The sequence below is a fragment of the Neodiprion fabricii genome, chromosome 5 (assembly GCF_021155785.1).
Source record: "Neodiprion fabricii isolate iyNeoFabr1 chromosome 5, iyNeoFabr1.1, whole genome shotgun sequence".
NCBI classification, from domain to species: domain Eukaryota; kingdom Metazoa; phylum Arthropoda; class Insecta; order Hymenoptera; family Diprionidae; genus Neodiprion; species Neodiprion fabricii.
The window spans coordinates 171,531-192,132 of NC_060243.1; the positions used below are offsets into that span (position 1 = coordinate 171,531).

General features: G+C 38.9%; 4 protein-coding genes across 5 annotated transcripts; 2 read left to right on the forward strand and 2 right to left on the reverse strand.

Moving 5' to 3' along the window:
- Nucleotides 1-413: 413 nt before the first annotated feature.
- On the forward strand, nucleotides 414-2,745 carry LOC124183031 (probable tubulin polyglutamylase ttll-15). The gene is made up of 4 exons (XM_046570997.1): nucleotides 414-733; nucleotides 891-2,077; nucleotides 2,182-2,386; nucleotides 2,536-2,745. The coding sequence occupies exons 1-4, from the start codon at nucleotides 644-646 to the stop codon at nucleotides 2,632-2,634; spliced, it is 1,581 nt and encodes a 526-aa protein (XP_046426953.1). The 5' UTR covers nucleotides 414-643; the 3' UTR covers nucleotides 2,635-2,745.
- A 292-nt stretch (nucleotides 2,746-3,037) lies between these two features.
- LOC124183036 (tRNA-specific adenosine deaminase 2) lies at nucleotides 3,038-3,899 on the reverse strand. Its single transcript, XM_046571008.1, has one exon. The coding sequence runs from the start codon at nucleotides 3,897-3,899 to the stop codon at nucleotides 3,378-3,380; it is 522 nt and encodes a 173-aa protein (XP_046426964.1). The 3' UTR covers nucleotides 3,038-3,377.
- A 157-nt stretch (nucleotides 3,900-4,056) lies between these two features.
- On the reverse strand, nucleotides 4,057-5,120 carry LOC124183142 (single-strand selective monofunctional uracil DNA glycosylase; the record flags this gene model as incomplete). Its single annotated transcript, XM_046571244.1, has 3 exons — nucleotides 4,057-4,197; nucleotides 4,401-4,550; nucleotides 4,635-5,120. Coding segments are annotated over 3 exons (747 nt in total), but the record flags the coding sequence as incomplete, so codon positions are not given.
- Nucleotides 5,121-11,510: 6,390 nt separating this feature from the next.
- On the forward strand, nucleotides 11,511-20,593 carry LOC124183035. 2 transcript variants are annotated; one of them, XM_046571005.1, is made up of 7 exons: nucleotides 11,511-12,009; nucleotides 14,677-14,987; nucleotides 15,132-15,149; nucleotides 15,809-15,913; nucleotides 19,011-19,136; nucleotides 19,604-20,127; nucleotides 20,409-20,593. In XM_046571005.1, the coding sequence occupies exons 2-6, from the start codon at nucleotides 14,822-14,824 to the stop codon at nucleotides 19,723-19,725; spliced, it is 537 nt and encodes a 178-aa protein (XP_046426961.1). In that variant the 5' UTR covers nucleotides 11,511-12,009; nucleotides 14,677-14,821; the 3' UTR covers nucleotides 19,726-20,127; nucleotides 20,409-20,593. The 2 variants fall into 2 exon arrangements, with proteins under 2 accessions (XP_046426961.1, XP_046426962.1); XM_046571006.1 differs by lacking the exon at nucleotides 15,132-15,149 and having other exon boundaries at nucleotides 11,530-12,009.
- The last annotated feature ends 9 nt before the right edge of the window (nucleotides 20,594-20,602 follow it).

The window sequence follows — 20,602 nt, forward strand, 5'->3', positions numbered from 1 at the left end:
TCAATCGAGTGCTTTGTTCGGTGATTGTTATCGCAGTGAAGTGGGGTGCAATATTGTGAACTTAACATGGATTCCATGCTCATACCTGAACGACCAGAGGATACATCTCCGGTTACCCAAAAGTGTTCGGTGAGTAGTAGAAATTAGTTTCACAAATTTGTATTGCCAAATACTCGTGTATTGTTCCAAACTGTCGTTTCTGCTAAACTAAACGCCTAATCTTAGGCACCTAAATGCCAACCTCGTGCATGCATAGTCAGTTGCCTACAATCAGGCGGCCCACTCTGCGAATTTTCAAACGATCATCAGATTCTTGTATTTTTTTGTTTTAAATGATGAAGGTACAGAATATGACCTAAGACGTATGACGAAAAGAAAAAAAAAACTTTTCTGAGCCCACGTCACACGCGTCATGTATGCGTGTTCTACGTGCATACATACGAGTACATACGTAGGTTGAAATCCGGTTCTCCTGCGCAATGCATTCCACGTGCGCAGGTTGTACGAAACGTTATATTGGAGCGGGGCTGAGACTCGAGACACAACGGTACTTCGCGGCGATGCGTATTCTGACGTGATTTTTCAACAACACGGTATACCACGCACGAAATTTTCTCTAAAAACGGGTAAAACCAATATTCTAATGACTGTCAAAAAACGCCTTGTGTCTGCGACCTCTAACGAAGATGAAGAAGTATTTGAGAAGCGCGGGAAAAATTCCGACAGCAAAAAGGTAGGTCATTTTTCAAATTATGCAACGTTACGCACCGTTATGTTTACGTTTACATTCTTGCAATTTCTATTCGAAAGGGCTTGTCATACATTCTTCAGGCGGTGATGGAGTTTAGTCAAAATTGATTGACATTAACGAAAATTGACCCGTTTTTCAGAATGAAGATACTGCGGTCGGTACAACGGTTTTGAATACCAAACTTAGAACGATATTCAAACTATTTATACTCGGTATCGTTGGACCAGTCATTTTATACACTCTCTATCATCTGTCTTCGAGTTTGCAAAAACACTTTGCGAAGATCGAAATCAAGGAAGTATTGATAAAGGATCGAAAACCGATATACTGGGTCTACGGAAGAAATCCCGACTCCGGGTATTTGAAACACGTTTTCGCAGTGCTGGACCGACTCGGATTTGAGAGAGGAACGAACGAGTCGGACTGGGATTTGTTGTGGGCTCACGATTATCCCTTCAGATCGCTTTACTCGAGTCTTAACGCCCTGGCGCCGCACCAGAAGGTGAATCATGTACCGGGGTGCGGTTACATAACGAACAAAGTCGACCTCTCGACGTCGGAGTTGGCGAGGCACTTGCCGGCAGCTTTCAAGATACCAGAAGACAAGAAAGCCTTGCTAAAATACGTGGCCGACAACCCGGCGAAGAGTTTCGTCCAAAAGTCGAACGCTCATCGGGGAATCCAGATACTCAATGTCTCGGACATCGATCTGGCGTCGGAGGGGTCTTTCGTCCAGGAGTTCATTGAGAATCCTTTTCTGGTTGACGGGTTCAAGTTCGACATCGGCGTCTACACCGTTGTCACTTCCGTCGATCCTCTCAGGGTCTACGTCTACAAGGGTGATATTCTCTTCCGGTTTTGTCCTGTCAAGTACTATCCGTTCGATCCTGAGAACATCGACAAATATGTTGTCGGCGATGATTACTTGCCGATATGGGATGTTCCGTCGCTCAAAAATTACTACGCTAATCTGGGATTCTCCATGAAGGACTCTTTTGACAGTTACGTCAGGGCGCAGGGTAAGGATCCCCAGAAGGTCTGGGATAACGTTAACGATGCGATACGGGACGTCATTCTGAGTAAGGAGTCCCTCATCAAGGACGTCGTAAAACGGTTCAAAAACCAACACAACTTTTTCGAGATGATGCGATTCGATTTCGCAATAGACGATGAGCTGAACGTATTTGTCATGGAGGCCAATATGTCGCCGAATTTATCTTCGGCCCATTATCCGCCTAATCAACTGCTCTACGAACAGGTTTTATTCAACCTTTTCGGACTCGTCGGTATCGGCCAAAGAGTAAGGAAGGAATCGCTAAGAATTAGGTGAATCCTATTTTCGCACAGCTAATTCCAGAATCATAACCGTAGGGTTAAAGGAGAATTTTAGAACCCCAGCAATGACACACACAACGCGATTATTATTTCAGAAATCAGAAGGAAGAGGAAATGCAGGTGGCTGATAAAAATCTGGTCGTACTGCCAGAAGTTTGCGCTAAATGCGACGACTGTTTTCGAGTCGAATGCCAATTGTGTAAACCGTGTTTTACGGATGAGACAAGACACATTTTGTCGACCAGTTATCGCGAGCACCAGAACGCTATGGACTTTCAAAGAATATTCCCACCTCCTATCGTGAGTGACAAACCTGTGATACCTATAGAAAATTAATTGAAAATTGATCGCAGGGTGATTGGTTTTTTTTTTTTTTTTTGCTAGTTTGTTTTATTCGAGTATTTACAATGTTAATACCTTTGACATTTTACTATGCACTCTTTTTTCAGACGAAAACAATGGTCCTCAAGGATTACACATTGAAGAATCAACTACTCGTAAGATGGTATCAAGGTAAATGTGAACTTGATCCCACGTGGTGCGGATAATCGTAAGTTTTCTACATTCTACTATCTTCTATACAGTATAGGTATATACCCTGCCCGAATTTTATGATACATCGATTACGACTTGGAAGATCTGCGAGTTCACGTTTAATGTGTAACGTGGAAAAAGTTAGATCTGAACTCTTGAACTTCGTTGTAAAAAAAGGTTGGTACAACTTTTAAAACAAAAATGCATACGGTACTCGATCGTACGGTACAAAATCAAAATAGCTTCTTACTCGTAAGAAGTATAACCTTAATTTTTAGGATACTTAGTACTTAAGTAGATACGCAATTTTAGAAGGTAATGTAACATATAAATTATCAAAACACAAATCTGAAATATTGTAACCAAAATTTTCGTAGTGTTTTCACTCATCAATTATGTTCCTTTTTTTGTTGCGAATAAGTTTAAAACACCGTCTCTTTTTCATCGTACAGAGCATCTATGCTACTGATATGGACTTACGGGTGATTAATCAGAGTTTGAATACTATTGTGTTAATTTATACCATTACTGCAAATTGAAATGAGATCCGATAAGAAAACGATTGCTACGATAGCACAACCTTATGCATTATTATGCATCATACACTATTTGCTTATTATTTAATATCCACAGTCTGTACGTTTTCGTTGGAAAAATGGAAAACCTTCATAGCTTTCGATATCTCGTGAAAACAAGACTTGAGGATATGATTATAAGTTGGCAAACCGTTTTTTAAAATTATAATAAAAGGAAATAATCAACCTACATCGGATTCAACTTTCTTTTTCCGACCTTTTTTAACTTTGGACGCCGGAGCGTTGGGGTTTGTACCTTTGTAAAAGTCTTTAAGTAATTGCATCGCATCGTCACCTCTGACGCTACCGGTAATAGATATTTTGTAATCATAAATTTTCGTCACATCAAACACGCTTTTGCAACCGCCGAACCGATCATTTTGACAACCATAAACGATGCTGCGAATTTTTAGCTGGTGTAGCGCAGCGGCGCACATTATGCATGGCTCAACAGTGACGATAACGTCGATATTCTCAAACACTTTGTGATAATCGATTCCCTTATCTTTGCAATATTCGAGCACATCATCTATGCAGTTTAGCTCGGCATGACGAGTTGCGTTTTTTGTTTCGTTGACAGTGTTGCGACCCGATGCTATTATCTCATTTTCGTAAACGAACAAACACCCAACTGGCACTTCTCCGGCATTCAAAGCCTCGGTAGCCTTTTCCAATGCCACATTCATCCATTCGTTTACGTTCATGTTTGAAAAATAAAAATACGTTATAATAATGACAACAGTAACAGCGAAGTATTATGAAAGAAATGACAAGAATAAAATATTAGTACGGATTATTGCTTAAATCGGAGCGATTGTATATAGAGTCTTGTTTTTGCACTTGTGACTATCACTCGTTGATATTGCACGCTGGATATCTGTAAGTGAAAATTTACTTGGCAAAATATCTCAGTAAATTTAACTCCTGCAATCTCTGCACAGCCTTCTCACTCCAGTTCTCATTTCCCAGGGACCGGGGACTCGGGTGAGGTATGCACAACACCTGTAAAAACAAAACAACATTAATTACACGTTGAAGTACTGATATTGGTGATTAGAGATTTGTAATTGATTGTAAGTAAAATGATCGATCCAGATGAACGACAGAGATCGTTATGTGATCGTTACAAACTTTCATTCTTAAGTATTGAATCTTGAATATTTAAACGAGAATTCATATTAAATAATAGATAAAATGAAATGAACCTGGGTGGGAAGTCCGGCAGTTTTGACGACAGTCTGTGCCCTTTTCTCGGCGAATCTTCCGACGCCGATGACTATCTCGATTCGCAAGAGTTTAATGGTGGCGACGAGTGCCTCGTCGCATCTGTAGTAGAGAGTCTTCTGTTCGAGGCCCTGAAAAATCCAAACAAGAAAGCAAAATTAAACCGAAGTTGGTAAATCCTGAATCGCATCCGATTTTCAACAACAATGAATTGCCTTCAATTCGGCAGGTGTAATGTTCCTTCCTTTGGTGTCCATGAGAGCGATGGGGCAGTAATTGTGAAGATAAGAATGCCTGAAGAAATTTTCAGGCGTTTGGCAAACGTCTTTGAACAGTCCCCAGAACCTTCGCCCACTTATTTCGCTCCTCGTGCAAGCAAATCCGGTCACTTTTCTGTCTGGCTGTTCCCTGACAGGTTTTCCAATGCAGCCCGAGAGCCCAAGCCAGTCTCTGACCATTTTCACCTCCCCGAAGGGAACGCCGGTCTGAGTCATTCCCCAGGGACCCGGGTTCATGCCGAGGAACAGGATCTTCTTAGTCGTCTGGCAGTATTTCCTGACGTACTTAGCGTGGACGTCGAAGGCGTACTCGATCGGGTTGTAGACGTACTCGACTGGCAGCTGGAACCGAATGCACCTCAGCTCCTCGGTGAGTAGCCACTCAAGCGACAGCAGCTTTTCCGGTATCTTCAGGATCGGATGGCTGAGCGGAGGGACAGCTGGGACTATGAAGACACCGCTTTCGTCGAGGGGGGAAATTTTGGCGAGGCTTTTATCCCTCTCGACCTCGACTTCCTCTTCCTCCACCTCCTCGTCGTCTTCATCGTCGTATTCATCCTCAGCCATTTTTTCCGGCACCTTTTTTAGACTCAGATCCAACGGCAGATCGTCGTATTCGATTTTCGCACGCTTAGACGATGTCATTACGTTTTTTGCGTCTCTCCCGGTTTTTTTCAATTCAATATTGCTTTTGACCCTTCTCGGTCACGCTTGAAAACGATATCGATACTCTTAACGCGTCTGCGATACGCCCAGCACCTAATTCGCGGGTGACAGTCCCTCGGTTTATTGACATTTCAATCCGCATTTCGTGTATTTGTAAATACCAGTTCGACTGTGAATTCTTTTTTCATTTTGATACTGACTGTACCTATCTACCTATATCTATACGTATGCCTACCCAGTAACCTATCCGACGCAGCTTAACCGCAGGCTGCACGAACTTGAACGGTTTTGCGATCGGTTGGTACGAATCGAGGTACGAATTAGATGTTTATTTTATCTTTTACCTCGTATTGTTTGCTCTTGAAGTCTTTTTGCTTTCAACACGAAATTCGAATACTTGATATTCGTCTGATGCTTTTAACCGCCAAATCACCTGACCAAATACGTTCGTTCCTGCAGTGTTCATCTAGCCAATTTCTACCGTATAGGCGTTAAACAATGTATTAAATTTGATATGAAATGCGTTCGAAATCCTAGAACGCAGCTGTCGATTATAAGAAAATTTCATTCTGCGAATCGCTGCACTTTTACCATTCATGCTTGCCAATCTACGAATGACATATAAACGTTGTCACGTGCTTCATACCGCAATAATGTTTATTCTACTTTACTCGCCGCGAATTTATTTCGCGAGATTTGTTAATCTAGCATAGATGCCCAGCAATTATAGGGGTACAGCAGTTGTGAAAATGAAATTTTTGTTACTACTTACCCTGATTTTTTACGGATTTCACCGACAACACATTCGCAACAGCCTCGACGACGAGTTGCAAACGCAACGAACTCGACGATCAGCTGATCGTGTGTCTCCAGCCATATTTAATTTCAGAGCCGACGGCCGCTTTGGAAGCGGGAATCTTTAAACACATGTTATCGTTCAGCCGTAATAGCCGACGAAACAGAAGTGTGAATATATATAGTTCTGACGGTGAGGAGTGAATTTATTCGGGAATTAAATTAAATGCGCGTCAATGTGGAATGTATAAACTTGAATCGACATGGAGTAAATTATGATAAAATACCGACTTCTCAATCACCCGAAGAACACAGCTTGAATATGCGCGATGCCGACGAATTACACGCGCAGGCAGTAGATTTTTCTAGTACTATGAGCGGAAAGATCGCTCGTTCACGATGTAAATTTTACGAGTTCTTGGTTTACCTGGAAGAGGCGGTGACCTGATTTTAATGATCGTTTGAAAACAATTTGTTATTTACGATCTTACGAAGAAACGAGCGACTGACTTTATCAGTGTCCAGGTAAAACGATTCACGATAAAATAAAAAAAAATAAAATAAAAAAACCCAAGCGTTAAAAAGGTATATAAGAGAGCCGGAATTCTCTCAACATGTTTACTCGGTGTCAAAATGTCTTTCAAAGTGAATATCATCGTTTTTCTCGCTGTCGTCATTGCGATGTCAACTACATTCGCCATGGCATCTTCGCTTCGCGAAACGAAGACTCGTCATTCACGTTTCATCGATATCGGTTCGTCGGATCTTTGACTTTCTTTGCTTTCAATAATACTTGGTCATTTGGTAAATTTTTATTTTGTTTTTCATCATCTCACCAATACTCACTACGGAGGAAATTATTTTGTGAAAAAAATATGCCCTGTCAATTGCTGGCTGTCTTTTTCGCCGAGTTTTTTTCGCCAAGTACGATTCGGATAGCAATAACGGAAAATCATATTAAAACGCATTAAAGGATTATCCGGAATTTCATTGCAAAGTTTTACATCACAATAGCGTTTTTTGCACCATACTCTACGATTTATCATTCTTAGTGAACGCCCTGTTTCCTCCTGTATGCACGGGATGTCCGATGCGTTTCTGTGATAACGATCCGGCGATAAATCTTGGATACTGTTGCGGGTGTCGACGAACATACGGTAAGCACGAATAAATAGGAACAGACGTATGATCGCCAAGTTTTCGTCTCCTCCGATCTTCATTCCTGTCCTTAGATATAATGTATGACCTTTTCACTTCGTAAACATATACTTGCAGAATTATTGGATTATTATTAAACGGTCGAAAATGTATTTCCTGAATCTGTGATTCTTGTTAATCCAGTTCAGGCGTCATTTTTATCCACAGAAGAAAAAGAATCCGATTTTTTTCATTCCAGACATTCTGCCTGTGCTCTGTATTCCGGCCACTTATTGTCCTGGCCCCAACTTCATGCACGACGTGTGCAGAGATTACGAGTACATGATGCACTGTTGCTGTTGAGAAAAAAATTGACAACGATTGAGATGAAAATAACATAATAATTAAGAAAAAATATGACGTCATAGAGGTAAAGAATTTCAAGAGCAAAAAAAAAAAAAAAAATAAATATAAACAAATAAATGAAATCGAAACGTCTTCAACAAAGAAGGATACACAAGAGAACCTTTCATTTTAGACGATCGACTTATTTTTTTCCTTGTAATCGATAAGTCATGACCGTGACTGATGTAATAAATGTGTACGTTATGCATCGTGTGCACATAATGCGATTATCGACTGAATTTCGAGAATTATAATTTGACGGAATATTTTATTATCAACGCGTGTCTGCATAGTGAGAATATTTATCTTACCGACAATAATTACGTAATTATTTACGTGAAATTTAACAAACATCACTTTTTTAATTAACTTTTTAACACGCCTACAACCTACGTACATGTTTCGCTGATTTATTCGTGACTGTATGAAAGTATTCTTATACGTACGCCATGATCAAGCGGCCATGCATGATAAAACAAAATACTTATATTATTGTACACATAAGTAGATGAAAATACGTAACAGCAAATCCCATCGGCACAAGGTATACACAGCGTACAGGCATCGTATTGTATGTATAAATGGGCGATGTTCCCGCGTGTCTAACATAAATGCACATGCTAATATTTCTTCATAAGGCTTCATCCTCGCGAGGATTCATCGCCTTTTTACGCTTCAGACAAATTTCTATTATCTACCTATATACGATCTATACCTCGGGAGTATAATTGTAACGACCTATGCTTGGCTGTAATACATGAAATACGCTATTCTCGTCCTTTTTGTAGTATAGAATGTGTATTTGTTATAAAAAGAAAACAAAGTTTTCCAAGCATCGGGGATACGAACCAATTAGAAATCTATGATTGATCATTTTAGAAGGCCAGAGTATAAAGAAGTTGTCGCATTTAAAATTTTTGAAAGATAACCGTTAATCTGCAGTTTTTGTTGTTGCTTTTAAGAAAGCTGAAGAAAAAAAAAATATAACAACACCGCTTCTCACAATTACGGAACAAACGACGTATCGTATGCAATAAATGTGATCATCGTCAACGCATCTATGTATAAATTTATGTACGGGCATATAAGGCATACCTGTATGCACGTACCGATAGAATTCTGAATCGGAGTTAAGGTACGGCAGAGTCGTGTTACGCACGTCGTGTAAGTGCGTTCATACATAGGTATGTGCGTACGTACGTGTACGTATGGATGTAAATTTTGAATATGGGGTGTGACGCGACGAATACATACGTCGTATAAGTGAACCATGCAAAGGGCTTGGCCAGGTGTGCCCTACATAAATAAAATACTGGTCGGCATGCCGTCGCAGCATCTGTAAGGTACGCATGTTACAAATGCCCGTTCAATATGCAACAACTTAAAATTTTTCATGCTCATTCCGTTGCTCTTCCTTTTTTCCGTTTATCAGACATATACGTATATACTTGTACATTGAGAAAAATTTTGTTCAATCTTTATTAGTCCTCTCCTTTGTCCGCAATTTGCCGGCGTTTGGTACCTATCGTCACGTGGGCACGTGGGTGACAATTTTCTTTACGTTTATACTCGGCGCACGGTAAGCTGTAGGAACGAAATCAGGAGTGACGGCGACGGTACGAGATAACCGTGACGGGATGCACGTACTGCGTGTATGTACAGATGTGTATTTGAACGTGTTTAAAAGGTATCGGTTAATACCGTAGACTCTCCAGACTGCAGCCGTTATGCGGGCTACGGTTGATCGATGATTTACTTTCGTTTGACGCACTTGCAACGTGTACGAAAATTATCGCACTACTTAATCGGTGAAAAATTGTTCAAATTTTAATTAACTTTCTCCGAAATTTATATGTTTCTCGGACGTTGAACCCCGCTTAAAATTCCAATTAATACGCGACGATAAGACGGAGCGATTTTTAAAATTGTCAGTCAAATCGATATGCAAGTCGTTGCGTAAAATTTTTATTCTTATTCTCGTTCGTTGGCCTTTCTTTCTTGCTCTCTCTTTCCGTGCTTCCATACATTTGAATTACCGCCCGTTATCGCCTCTACACTTTTGCTGCACGTCAAAATTTGTTCCAACAAAATATACATATATTAGGTACCTACATTCGACATCACTCGCAGTATCTTTGTACACACACATATATATATATATATATATATATATATATATATATATATATATCGGTACAGAAAAAAAAAATAAACAATGAAATTATTACACACTATATACATACGATTATTTCGTAATTTTAACAATCATCTGAAAGAAAATTTTGTTCCGGTTTCTTCTCGAGGTGATAAAAATTCGCAAATTCATTTTCTACGAATCTGATCGTGTAATAAATTTAAACTATGTTACACCGATGTAAAATCGACATTCTCTCGAATCATTATACTTTATACAATTCAGCTGTTTATAAACAGCGGTTTGAAATAAAACAAGGATCTCCGTAGGATCAATACCGACACGCCGCTACGAGCTTCATGCTTTGAAGGACCCCCTTCACACATACTCGCAAAACGTCATCCCGCATCTATATGCATCTGTGCGTGTATGTACGTGTGTATACACGTAAAATATGTGCGTGTATTATATGACGGCGCTCCTGCGCCGTGGAGAACTGCGCACTTGCAGAAGCCGTTGCTGAAATACGATTGTCAGTCTTATCCAAACAAATAATAAAGAACAAGAACAAAAAGAAAAAAAAGAAAAACCAGATTCGACACTCATATCCAAAGAGATTCCTTTCGATGCCCTTCGATCCATTTATTGTTTCGAAATACACATTTTCTTCCAAATTTTATCCGATGCTTATGTTGTAACGCAATTTCAATTCGATCCAATCGCAATTCCGTCTTTGTCAATTAATATATAGAAAAAAAATTGAAACAAATTGATTTTCGAAACGTGCGATGAGTCTTCTAGTGCGATTCGAATCGTTGGGTCATGAAAATGCATTTGTTTTAACATGGTTTAACATTTTTCTCCGTTTACTGGGATATGCGCATACAACTAATGAAATAATTTTGTGCGTTTTTGTAATGCCCGAAACGAATTCGTTTTTGAATTTTTAAATTCAGGCATACGTCGTGTTTGTTCTGGCGGAGTTTGCAAATTTGTAAATTATCCGATATTTATCTTGTATTTAATTTAGCAAGTTGTAAATTTATTTCGTACTTCTTCGCTAATTTTGCTACGCGGTAGTCGCACATTGCGAATTTATCAAATTTGTACAATCGTCAGTTACATAATTCGAAGTTTTTCCTAAAAAACAAGAATAAAGAAGCATCACTAAAATTGCATCTCTTTTCTTTTTTTTTTTGTTTTCTATATTTCATCTTGAATATTTGGAGAAAACCGACCGTAGCTTGCGAATAGTTTTATCTTAATTTGAAAAATCCAATCATCTCGACGTGGATCCGTCTCGCAATAAGATTACCCGCACAATAGCTGATGAATAATTAATTTCGAACCCGCCAATAAACGGACCATTTCTATATTTTCGCCACAAGTTTCTTTTTTTGTTTCGTCAGTGCCTCAATTGTGAGTCACGTGGAATTCGAGCGGGCGTTGGAGAAAAAAAAGAAAGAAAAAAAAAACAGGAAAAAAGGGACAGCGAAAGGGAAATACCGAAGGAAACATCGGGCAGGAGAGTACTTACCGGCTGTCGTTTTCGGGTTCGCCAACGGATCCTGAGATCACATGACACAATACATTTACAGGCGGCACAGCCTGGCCTCCAGGTACACACGCATGTGCAGCCGTTACCTACACGAGGAGAGCTCTGCCCCTCCGAAAAGGCGTTTCAGCCCTCCGCAAAGCGGCAACGCTAACTACTGGCAGTACTAGCAGTCCGGCATGGTCTGTAGAGGATTACGGTTGTCGGACCAAATCGCGGGATCTCGATCGGTCAACGAGTAAAACTCGTAGTCGGTTGGAAATTTTCCTCGTCCTTTCGCCTTGGCGAGATTATTTGTTTGTTTGGAAAGAGACGAGCAAGAAAAATCAGAATAGAAAATAATAATCTGGCATCGAAAACGCGAACTTGTGGACTTTCGGTGCATGCACAAGCGCGTTGCGGGACAAAAATATTTTTACGATAACGATCGGTTGGCGTTACGTTAAAATATATATATATATATATATTTATCGCTCAGAGATACGAAAGTAGAGAAATGATCGATTTTTCGTTGGCTACAATTTTTTAATCGAGAAATGCGAGGCGGGCCAATAAGAAATTAATCGAACTAAATATTATACATATTCACCCCTCGACTCGAATGAATTTCTCCCAAAAACGTGAGTATGTCACAATATTTTATAATTTTTCTCTTTATACGATTTTCATTTAAATGCCTTTTTTTTTTTTTTTTTTTGTAAGTACTTTTCGCTTCAGCAGGTTCAAAATATTAATACTTTGTTGTAATGGAATTAAAAGAAAAATATCCGTGCTGAAATTTGCACAATTTGGTATGGCGGAAAAACGAATCCTTGTTATCGATAAAAATGAATCACGTTCGCTGGTTTTGTACGAGGAAGTAGAACTGTTTTTAAGTACGTTGTTTTTCAAGCTTGAAAAATTGAATAAATTGCTGTAATATAATAACATTAGACAAGTACGAATAAACGATCGAGACACGAATTATACCACCGACTCAAGAAGTCGGTTTTACGTGTTAAGTAGAGCGAGTCCGCACATGCCACTGTGCAGTGGGTTAATTTGTGAAACAGACGAAATATTACGTGATGCAATCCTCAAATTGGATAAATTGCAAACCCGTTTTCACCGGTTTGAATTCTTATTTTTTTTTTTTTTCTTCATCTTTTTCCCCTCTCCTGTACAATTATGTTCGTCCGTCTTACCGAGTTTAAACTGACTCATTGCCAGTTCCTGCAGCGGCGACATATTATACGCGTCTTTAACAGATTCGTTTGCGAGTCGTTGAAGATTCTAAACTCTCTAACTCCTTCGGATCACGTACGCAATAAGACGCGAGTTGAAAAGGCTGTGATGAAATTTGATACTATATACGAAATTGAAATTGTAAAGAAATTTTCACCTTTTTCCCTTACGTCTCATTCTTCGTATTTTAGTTATCTATCGTACCTATGCGAAATCTTTCGTTACACGACATTCGGCCAAGTTTTGCACACGCAAGATATAGAAACGATGTATATTATTGCTTTGAAACCATGTTTTATGTTACTTCTATCTGCACAATACGTATACACGTGATGTAGAAAATATATAAGTCATGCGTCTTTTTTGCGCGGCACTTGCGGGATGCGGTCTCAATTGAACTAATTCACTAATTACTGCCGGACGCTGTCTCAAGAAACTCGGTCGTGTTACAAGATATATTGTTCTATTAGCCGTGGTGTTCTGTACATGCATATATACACGCATATACCTGTCTAGATACATCATAACCTAACAATAAAAGCCATTATATTCCTATTTTTTCCTTACAAAAAATTCATTCAATCATATCTCTTATTGCTATACTATTGCACCGTTACTTCATTACACTTGCTTGATTTTTCTTCCTTGTTTCCTTCTATTTCCCTTCTCAAATAATTATCCCAAATTTGATTCACACCCTAATAATTATCCGTGTCAGGTAAAAAAACGCAAAATAATTTACAAAAAATCTTGGAGAAATATCAAACGCGAGCACGATTTCACTCTGCGTGCATGAAAATGCACGAGCATTAATCGTTTTCAAAGTCACGTACCGAGCACAGGTATACACGATATTGTATACCTGTATTACGTACTCACGTATGAACGTTTTGAGATATTGTTTTGCGAAACGGTCACGCGTTCGAAACGAGAATAGGTACAACGATATTTTATGTGTTACAGGTATATCCGACCGATCCGTAAATATTTCAATTTCCAAACATATAACCCACGGCTTTCCGTCAACCTGTGCGTATCTCTTACGGGTAATCGTCGAATTTCCATCAACGTGCCGTACAATCAGTATAGCTCGTTAACTACGGGAATAGACTTGAGAGGCATTTCAATGTCGATAGAAAGTTGAAACGAATATTCGGCGATTTGGAAAATAATGCCGGTTTCCAAAGTCCCAAAATCCTGCCGCATTCAAGAGAGAAAATATTTTTCATATTTATAAAATTCAAGAAGTCACGTGCGACACGTACAACGATACGCTTCTCTCCGTTTGATCGAATCGCTATGGTTTTGTATCAAGAGCCTTGCACCGTGTTTATTCGAAGTATTTTTATGTCGCGTTGAAACGGCCATCGGGTAATTCGGTTCGTCAATAATCGTTGCAACGCAATGACATAATCGCTTATGGCCATCCGTGACCCGTAACGTGTACGATGATATCGCAGAATAGTTTCCAGGGGCATGATCTTAATTCCGGCTTGTACGATTAGTGAAATTAATGTTTCGACTCGACGTATAGATTATTTTTGATTAGGTCGCATAGGTATAATTTAATCCTAACCTACGAAGCTAGATTCGTACGAATTTTGAACAGATCTGTCGGATTTTTGGTTACTCGTATATCAATCTTGATACTAGTTTATTTGACAAAACGTTCACCTGAAGATTAATAGTAATGATACAATTAAAATAAAAAAAAAAAACAAATACCGACACCCTCTGGCGATAAGTTGCGACGGCGCGCGTATACTTTTATTACACATATAGAAGCCCGCAAGGATGAATCACACCCTTGGAATAGAATGTCGAGAAGGATCGATAGCTCAACTATATTCTAGATATACACAATATACATATCACGCGTGTATCGTACAATACCGGCTGGTACATCGATTCACGCACAAAATGTGACTCGACGATTTTTTTATCCGCATAATACAACAAGTACGTTCGTTTGTACTCGTCCACGAAAAAGATGGTTTTCTTTTCTTTTTTTTTTTTCCATCTTTCACAGTTTCTAATCCGTGTTTATTTTAACCCAAATGCAGGGGCGGGTGGGAACGGTGGAAACATACACGAAAGCTGGATTGCGAGAGTATCGATTATTGCTGTTTGCCATTTTTATTTTCTTCCTTTAAATCTTCGCGGCGATGAAGAAGATGTCGGTGAGCGAGGATCGTTTGCTGAGCTAGCATGAGCCTGATGACGATAATAATTATCGGGGTGTTTTTGGCGATTTTGGCCAGTCTCGAGGCTGTTACCGTTATTGACCATCACCCCGACGAAGAATACTACATAGAGCATCAAGTTTCGTACAAGGATGCTGTCGAGGAGGCAAAGAAACTCAAAATATACCCCGGTAAGTAAGCCCGGATCGATTTATCCGCCAGTCAGTTTCTCGATTTATGGACGCCAACTGTACGAAAAGTGACTCGATTTATTCATTAATATCCTCTTCTTTGTTCGTCTCTTTTTGCATTTGCCGCATTCGCAACAATAACAGTGGGAATGGATGCAAAAGGTAACAAAAAAGAAAAAAGAAATAAAAATACGCATCCTTAATATAATTAACATATTTCATTATATTCAGACCAGGCACACGAGGATCATTTATTATTATGTGCGGTATAAAAAAAAGCATGGCTATACGCGGATAAAGAAGCGGTTATAACCCGCGTTATTAGTTTGTACAATTTATACAACTTCGTTGCGGTAATAAGTCGTGCAAACGCCTATAAAGCATACCTTGGGGGATTTTATTATACGGCCTTATCTTATTGCGCGGATATTATATATAAGGATAAAAATATAAAAGAGGGGGGTGGAAACGGAAAAGAAGATCAGACAGCGGCTCAACAATTTTTACAACGGTTTTAATACAGATATGTTTTACGTTGCCTATCTTGTTCCAGTTTCGAGTCGTCGGGAATTTTTCTTTTGTCTGAAAATATATAAACCCGTTATGTGATTAGGAAATTATAATTGCATGGAAATCGGAGACTTTGCGGTTTACGGGTGATAAGCCTCGCGCGCGGGATCATTCGTAACAAATCCGTTTCACGAATTTCATACGCACGATTATACGTCGTATGTTATTGTCAGAATCATGATATTGACACGATTTGACTCTCCTTATTACAAGCAAGATTAAATACTACGATTATCTTAATGTTGTTACAGGACCAATACCAGGCTGCAAAACCTGCAGCGCCGATGAGATGGAATATTGTAGTAACGAAGGCGTTGTGAATGATCATTGCTGCTGTGATACCGGACCAGAAGATGGTGAGATTGCAGCGATTAACGGAATCGAATTTCTTCCATCTCTTTACAGTTTTCATACCATGCTACTGCCGTTCGCCAGGAAATTTTTATAAATATGCAAAGTTGGGACGGGTTTGAATTTATTTAAAGAAAAAAAAAAAAAAAAAAGAAAAAAAACAGTCTTACGATACACTCGATACCTTCAAGTGTAACGATTCGGGGATAAAGGAACAACAAATTAAGGCAACGCAGCGAATTAACTTTATTGTAGCGAGCACGTTCATTTCCATTGTCGTTTACCTGCCTAGTCAAGGCTGCAATATAATTTGCCTGTATGTGCACAGGTATAACGACACTATAAATACTCGCGTTACGTAAAAATCGTGCGGATCGTTTTGTCCGCTGTACCAATCTAAAATCGATATCGTGCGGTCGAATGATTTTCTCATTATTGGAACCGAGGGTATGAAAAAAAGTATTACTAATATAAGGATATTACATACCGGAAAAACTGTGGACGTGTAAGCTTACGAACATGCAGCCAATACAATGAAAGAATAAAACAATGAAAAACATTGCTCGGGTTTTGTACGATAAGTATAATACGTTGGAAAAGAAGAAGAATAGAAAAAACAACGACAAAACAATCAAACACAAAAAGCAGAGAAACTGGAGCTCGAGGTGAAGCATTGCATGGCTGCAATGCCGATTTGAAATTGCGAAATTTTTGCACGCAGAACGTCGAGTGCAAAATCAAATGAGTCTTGTGCGATCAATAAGTTACAGTAGAAAAATAATTGATCGTTATTTACGTTTATGATATTACGTGTTTAAAATAATAATATTTTGTAGATATATTCTTGTGGAACAATGTGAATGACAGAAACGAACTGTCCCACCGTGTATATAACGTATACCTGGGCGTACGTACACGATGTCGCGTTATCAAGGAAATGTCGACGGTCGTTCGCTATCGAAAGACAGGCCCCGTTTCAGCCACAAGTTTCACCGGTATTACGATTCGTGGAATAATGTTACATTTCTTACATCGCTGTATGGGCGGAACAGTCGAATGGATTCAATCTTTTCCTGAACGGTGTTGAAATTCTGCTTAGATACACAATATCAAAATTAATAATTCAGGCTTGATTCTCAGCTCGATAAGCAAAAATCAAAATAAAAACAGGTTGAAAATTTTATACAGACGGGTCAAAAGACGCAACGATTTTTCTGTCGTTAAATTTACATATTAAATTGAATGAACGAAGGGGGGGGGATTGCCAAAAGATGCCGACATGTGCAGTGCCACACACGTCACGTTGGATTCCACTTTATCCTTTTTTCTCGCCTGCACGCACAGTTCCATGTATGCAGGGACAGGGTATGAATAACTAATTAAGTTTGAACAGTTGCAGGTACGTACCTAGGTATAACGTTGTACGTATCGCATCTATGGCATTGTTCGAACATAAGTGACGGATTTGAGCGCAGCTCGAAAAATCGTTGAAAAAATGCATTACCGTATAAGAATATGGGTACATGTTAAGATCGCATAGAAGGTACTGGAAGTTCATATACAGTGTAAAATTAGGAATTCTCTTGCGGGTAAATTGAAGACTTGAATTAAGAAAATCTCGAAATAGTGTAACGGAACCTTGGGAAATTGAAACTATTTCAAAATAAAGAATAATTAACTGAATGTACAGAGATTCTAAATGAAGCAATTATGTGACGAAGTACTAAAAAAAAAAAAAGAAAAAAAAAACCAATATATACATCAGATTGAATTATCGAGATTGACGCGGTGGATGAAATATTGCGATAGAATTTCTTCAAGAGTCTAAAATAACGTTTGACGGAGATTGAGAGAACTTGGGAAAACATATTATTAGAACGTAACAAGTCGGAAACAAACCTGAGAAATTTCTGTCTTCAAATGTAACGATAAAATTGTAAAAAAAATTTCGATACAGCTTGAAAAAATGTTTGAAAATCTTTGGTTTTAATATCGATCGAATCCGTTGCTAGAACGGTGTTTCGGGCAATCACCTGTTCAGGAAACTCGTCGATCGCCTTAGAGCCGGGTGGTTGGTTGTTGGCTCTTCGAGTCGCATCGCGCAGCGCGGCCGACGACGAGGCGACATACATATACATTCGGTTTCCTATGATACACCTGGTGACTCATTTGTGCGCGAAGAATTTTAGAAGTAATGATAAAGGAAGTCGTGATCACCGTCACATTATACGTACCAATACGTAATTGCCGCCTGGCTGTAATAATTATTATTCGGTCTCGTTGCGTCGTACGCGTGCTGACGTCTTGACGACGTTTTTCCCCTCCCCCCCTTACTCTTTGCATCGTGCTAAATGCGAAACGAGGGGAAATATCGCGATGGAAGAGAAATTCGCATTCTAATATTCGTTCGGTTCAACCGGAACTTTGAAATCGTGTAAAATGGATTGGGGTGCTGTTTTTTCTTCTTTTCTTTCATTTCTTTGAAGCTCAATCCTCGCGCTCCCTGATCAAGATTACAGCAGTCTTTCAGCGTTGTGCAAATTCCGTACAATACGTACGTGCTGGAATTTTCGATGAAATTTCATGCATCGTAGGTACGTGTACGAGAGTTGCTTACGTGAAAATATCTGCAGCACTTAATTCGCTGCGAGTGATGCAGCTGAGTTTATTACAGTCGCACAGGAATTTCGGTTGACAAACGATTTTTATACTGCAAAAATAAAGAAAGAAAAATAAATAAATGTATACGCAACCGGTTATCTTATCTTTTGTTATTGTAATATTACCACTGCGTGTGCGTTTGTGCGTTTATTTTATACCCTAAAAATATGCGTAAACAATAAACATAACGTTGCGTCTCTGGGAATTATTATACCGCATACTTATATCGATTCGTCGAATTTGAGATATCGCGTGTAATTCAAAACCCTATGTGTTGAATTGTGCACAGAGATGTTTAGTACTGTACTGTCTGCACGCGTTTGATTCCAAGTACAATAACAATTATGTACTTCGTGTCCTAGGGGGGAAAAGAATTTAAGTCAATAATGTGAAACAATTAATTTTTTTCTACAAGACTCGTTTCTCTCGTTTTATTTTCAGACTCGTTCAGGTTCATGCCTCACGTCTGCCGTATCGGTCCAGAAGTTTGTCAAGTACAGGCTGCCGATTGCGCCGAATATACAAGGATCCGTGAGTGTTGTTGTCACGCTTATCACGCCGAGAAGTGTAAGTGGCTCATTTCCGTTTTTATATATCGTCCATAGAAAACCGATGCGTTGAAATACAGTTACACAATTCATACTTCCTGACCATTCGGTTGTTCTCCTGGAAATTTTGAATTTCCCGCTCAAAAGCGCGGCGGGTTATGGTTTTAATTAATTGGCCGGCCGCATCGCGGCGCCACGTGTCTGACCGTTGGGAACGAAAAACTGTTTCCAATATGCAACTATAATGGATACGTGACCAAACGACATTAGCGTTCAAAATCGTAACACGTGTTATTAATAAATGTTATTAAATTCTGTAAATCAGGTTCGTTAGATATAAAAGTATCGGCGAGCTTAAGATGAAAAATATGCGTGCACCAAAAGTTTTACGAAAATGATGAATCAATCAAGTATATCAACGCATAAGTTAATTATGTACACGAATGATCGTTGGCTGGAAAAAAAAATTTCTTCCGCGTTTTTCAGGGAAAAACATTGCAAGTGGATCATCAAGGAGCGCGCGGAGTGATTATTTTTCGTTTATGAACTTGATAGCGTTATTTACAGCTTCGGGTAGAATATTTCCCATCCTAACGTTAACGCGGTAAATGTACACATGCATACATATATCATACATGTATGCATACGTACGCATAAATGTTATATACCTATATACACATATATTATATACAACAAATATACAAAAAAGATATGCATTAGGTATACATTCATACACATATATATATATATATATATGTGTGTTTATTTATAGATGTATTAAAGAAACCAAATATTTTGTATCGTGCAAGTTATTATGAAAATAAATTATTTTTCCATGTTTCAAAGCTCGCGATAAGAAACTGAGTGATCACGATGAAGATTTTGCAGAAATACAGGATCAGTCTCGGTTTCAATTACTTTCTGAATAATCCAAGTCTATAGATCGTGGAATTAAACCTCTGAAAGAGTTGACACTATTTTCCACAAGACTTTCCGCATAACAACTGTATGTAAGTTTTCTGGAAATATTCCAATTCTAAAGTCTATTTTATTCATAATCGAAATGACGTGTAATCTCTACTATGGCTGTGAACGAAATCCAATGGTTAACGAACTATATATTACAAACGATGTGGACAGGCATGAAATTTGTGGATAAAATCAATCCTATGCCATAATTCAGATCTCCGTCATTATCGTCGTATAATTATTATCGTTTAGGTTACATGCATATACATATACGTATAATCACAAACCGAAATGTAACTCTGCCTCGTCGTTATCATTACAGCGAGTGATATCTGCAGTTTTGCCGTACCTCGCACATGCCTTGTACCCATCTTATTTTATTGGAACGTGAGATGGATGCTTCTTGGATAAAAAAAAAAAAAAAAAAAAAAAAAAAACGTAATAAACCGGCAATAACTGCATGGCGTACAGCGAAGCTGCCTGCAGCTTAATTTCATGCACGCGAACCATTGTCTG

Coding starts and splice junctions, on each gene's coding strand:
- LOC124183031 (XM_046570997.1), top strand. CDS start 644: ATGACTGTCAAAAAACGCCTTGTGTCTGCGACCTCTAACGAAGATGAA. Junction 734..890: donor AAAATTCCGACAGCAAAAAG/GTAGGTCATTTT, acceptor CCCGTTTTTCAG/AATGAAGATACTGCGGTCGG. Junction 2,387..2,535: donor GAATATTCCCACCTCCTATC/GTGAGTGACAAA, acceptor CTCTTTTTTCAG/ACGAAAACAATGGTCCTCAA.
- LOC124183036 (XM_046571008.1), bottom strand. CDS start 3,899: ATGAACGTAAACGAATGGATGAATGTGGCATTGGAAAAGGCTACCGAG.
- LOC124183035 (XM_046571005.1), top strand. CDS start 14,822: ATGAGCCTGATGACGATAATAATTATCGGGGTGTTTTTGGCGATTTTG. Junction 15,914..19,010: donor TGATACCGGACCAGAAGATG/GTGAGATTGCAG, acceptor TTTTATTTTCAG/ACTCGTTCAGGTTCATGCCT. Junction 19,137..19,603: donor CGCTTATCACGCCGAGAAGT/GTAAGTGGCTCA, acceptor CGCGTTTTTCAG/GGAAAAACATTGCAAGTGGA.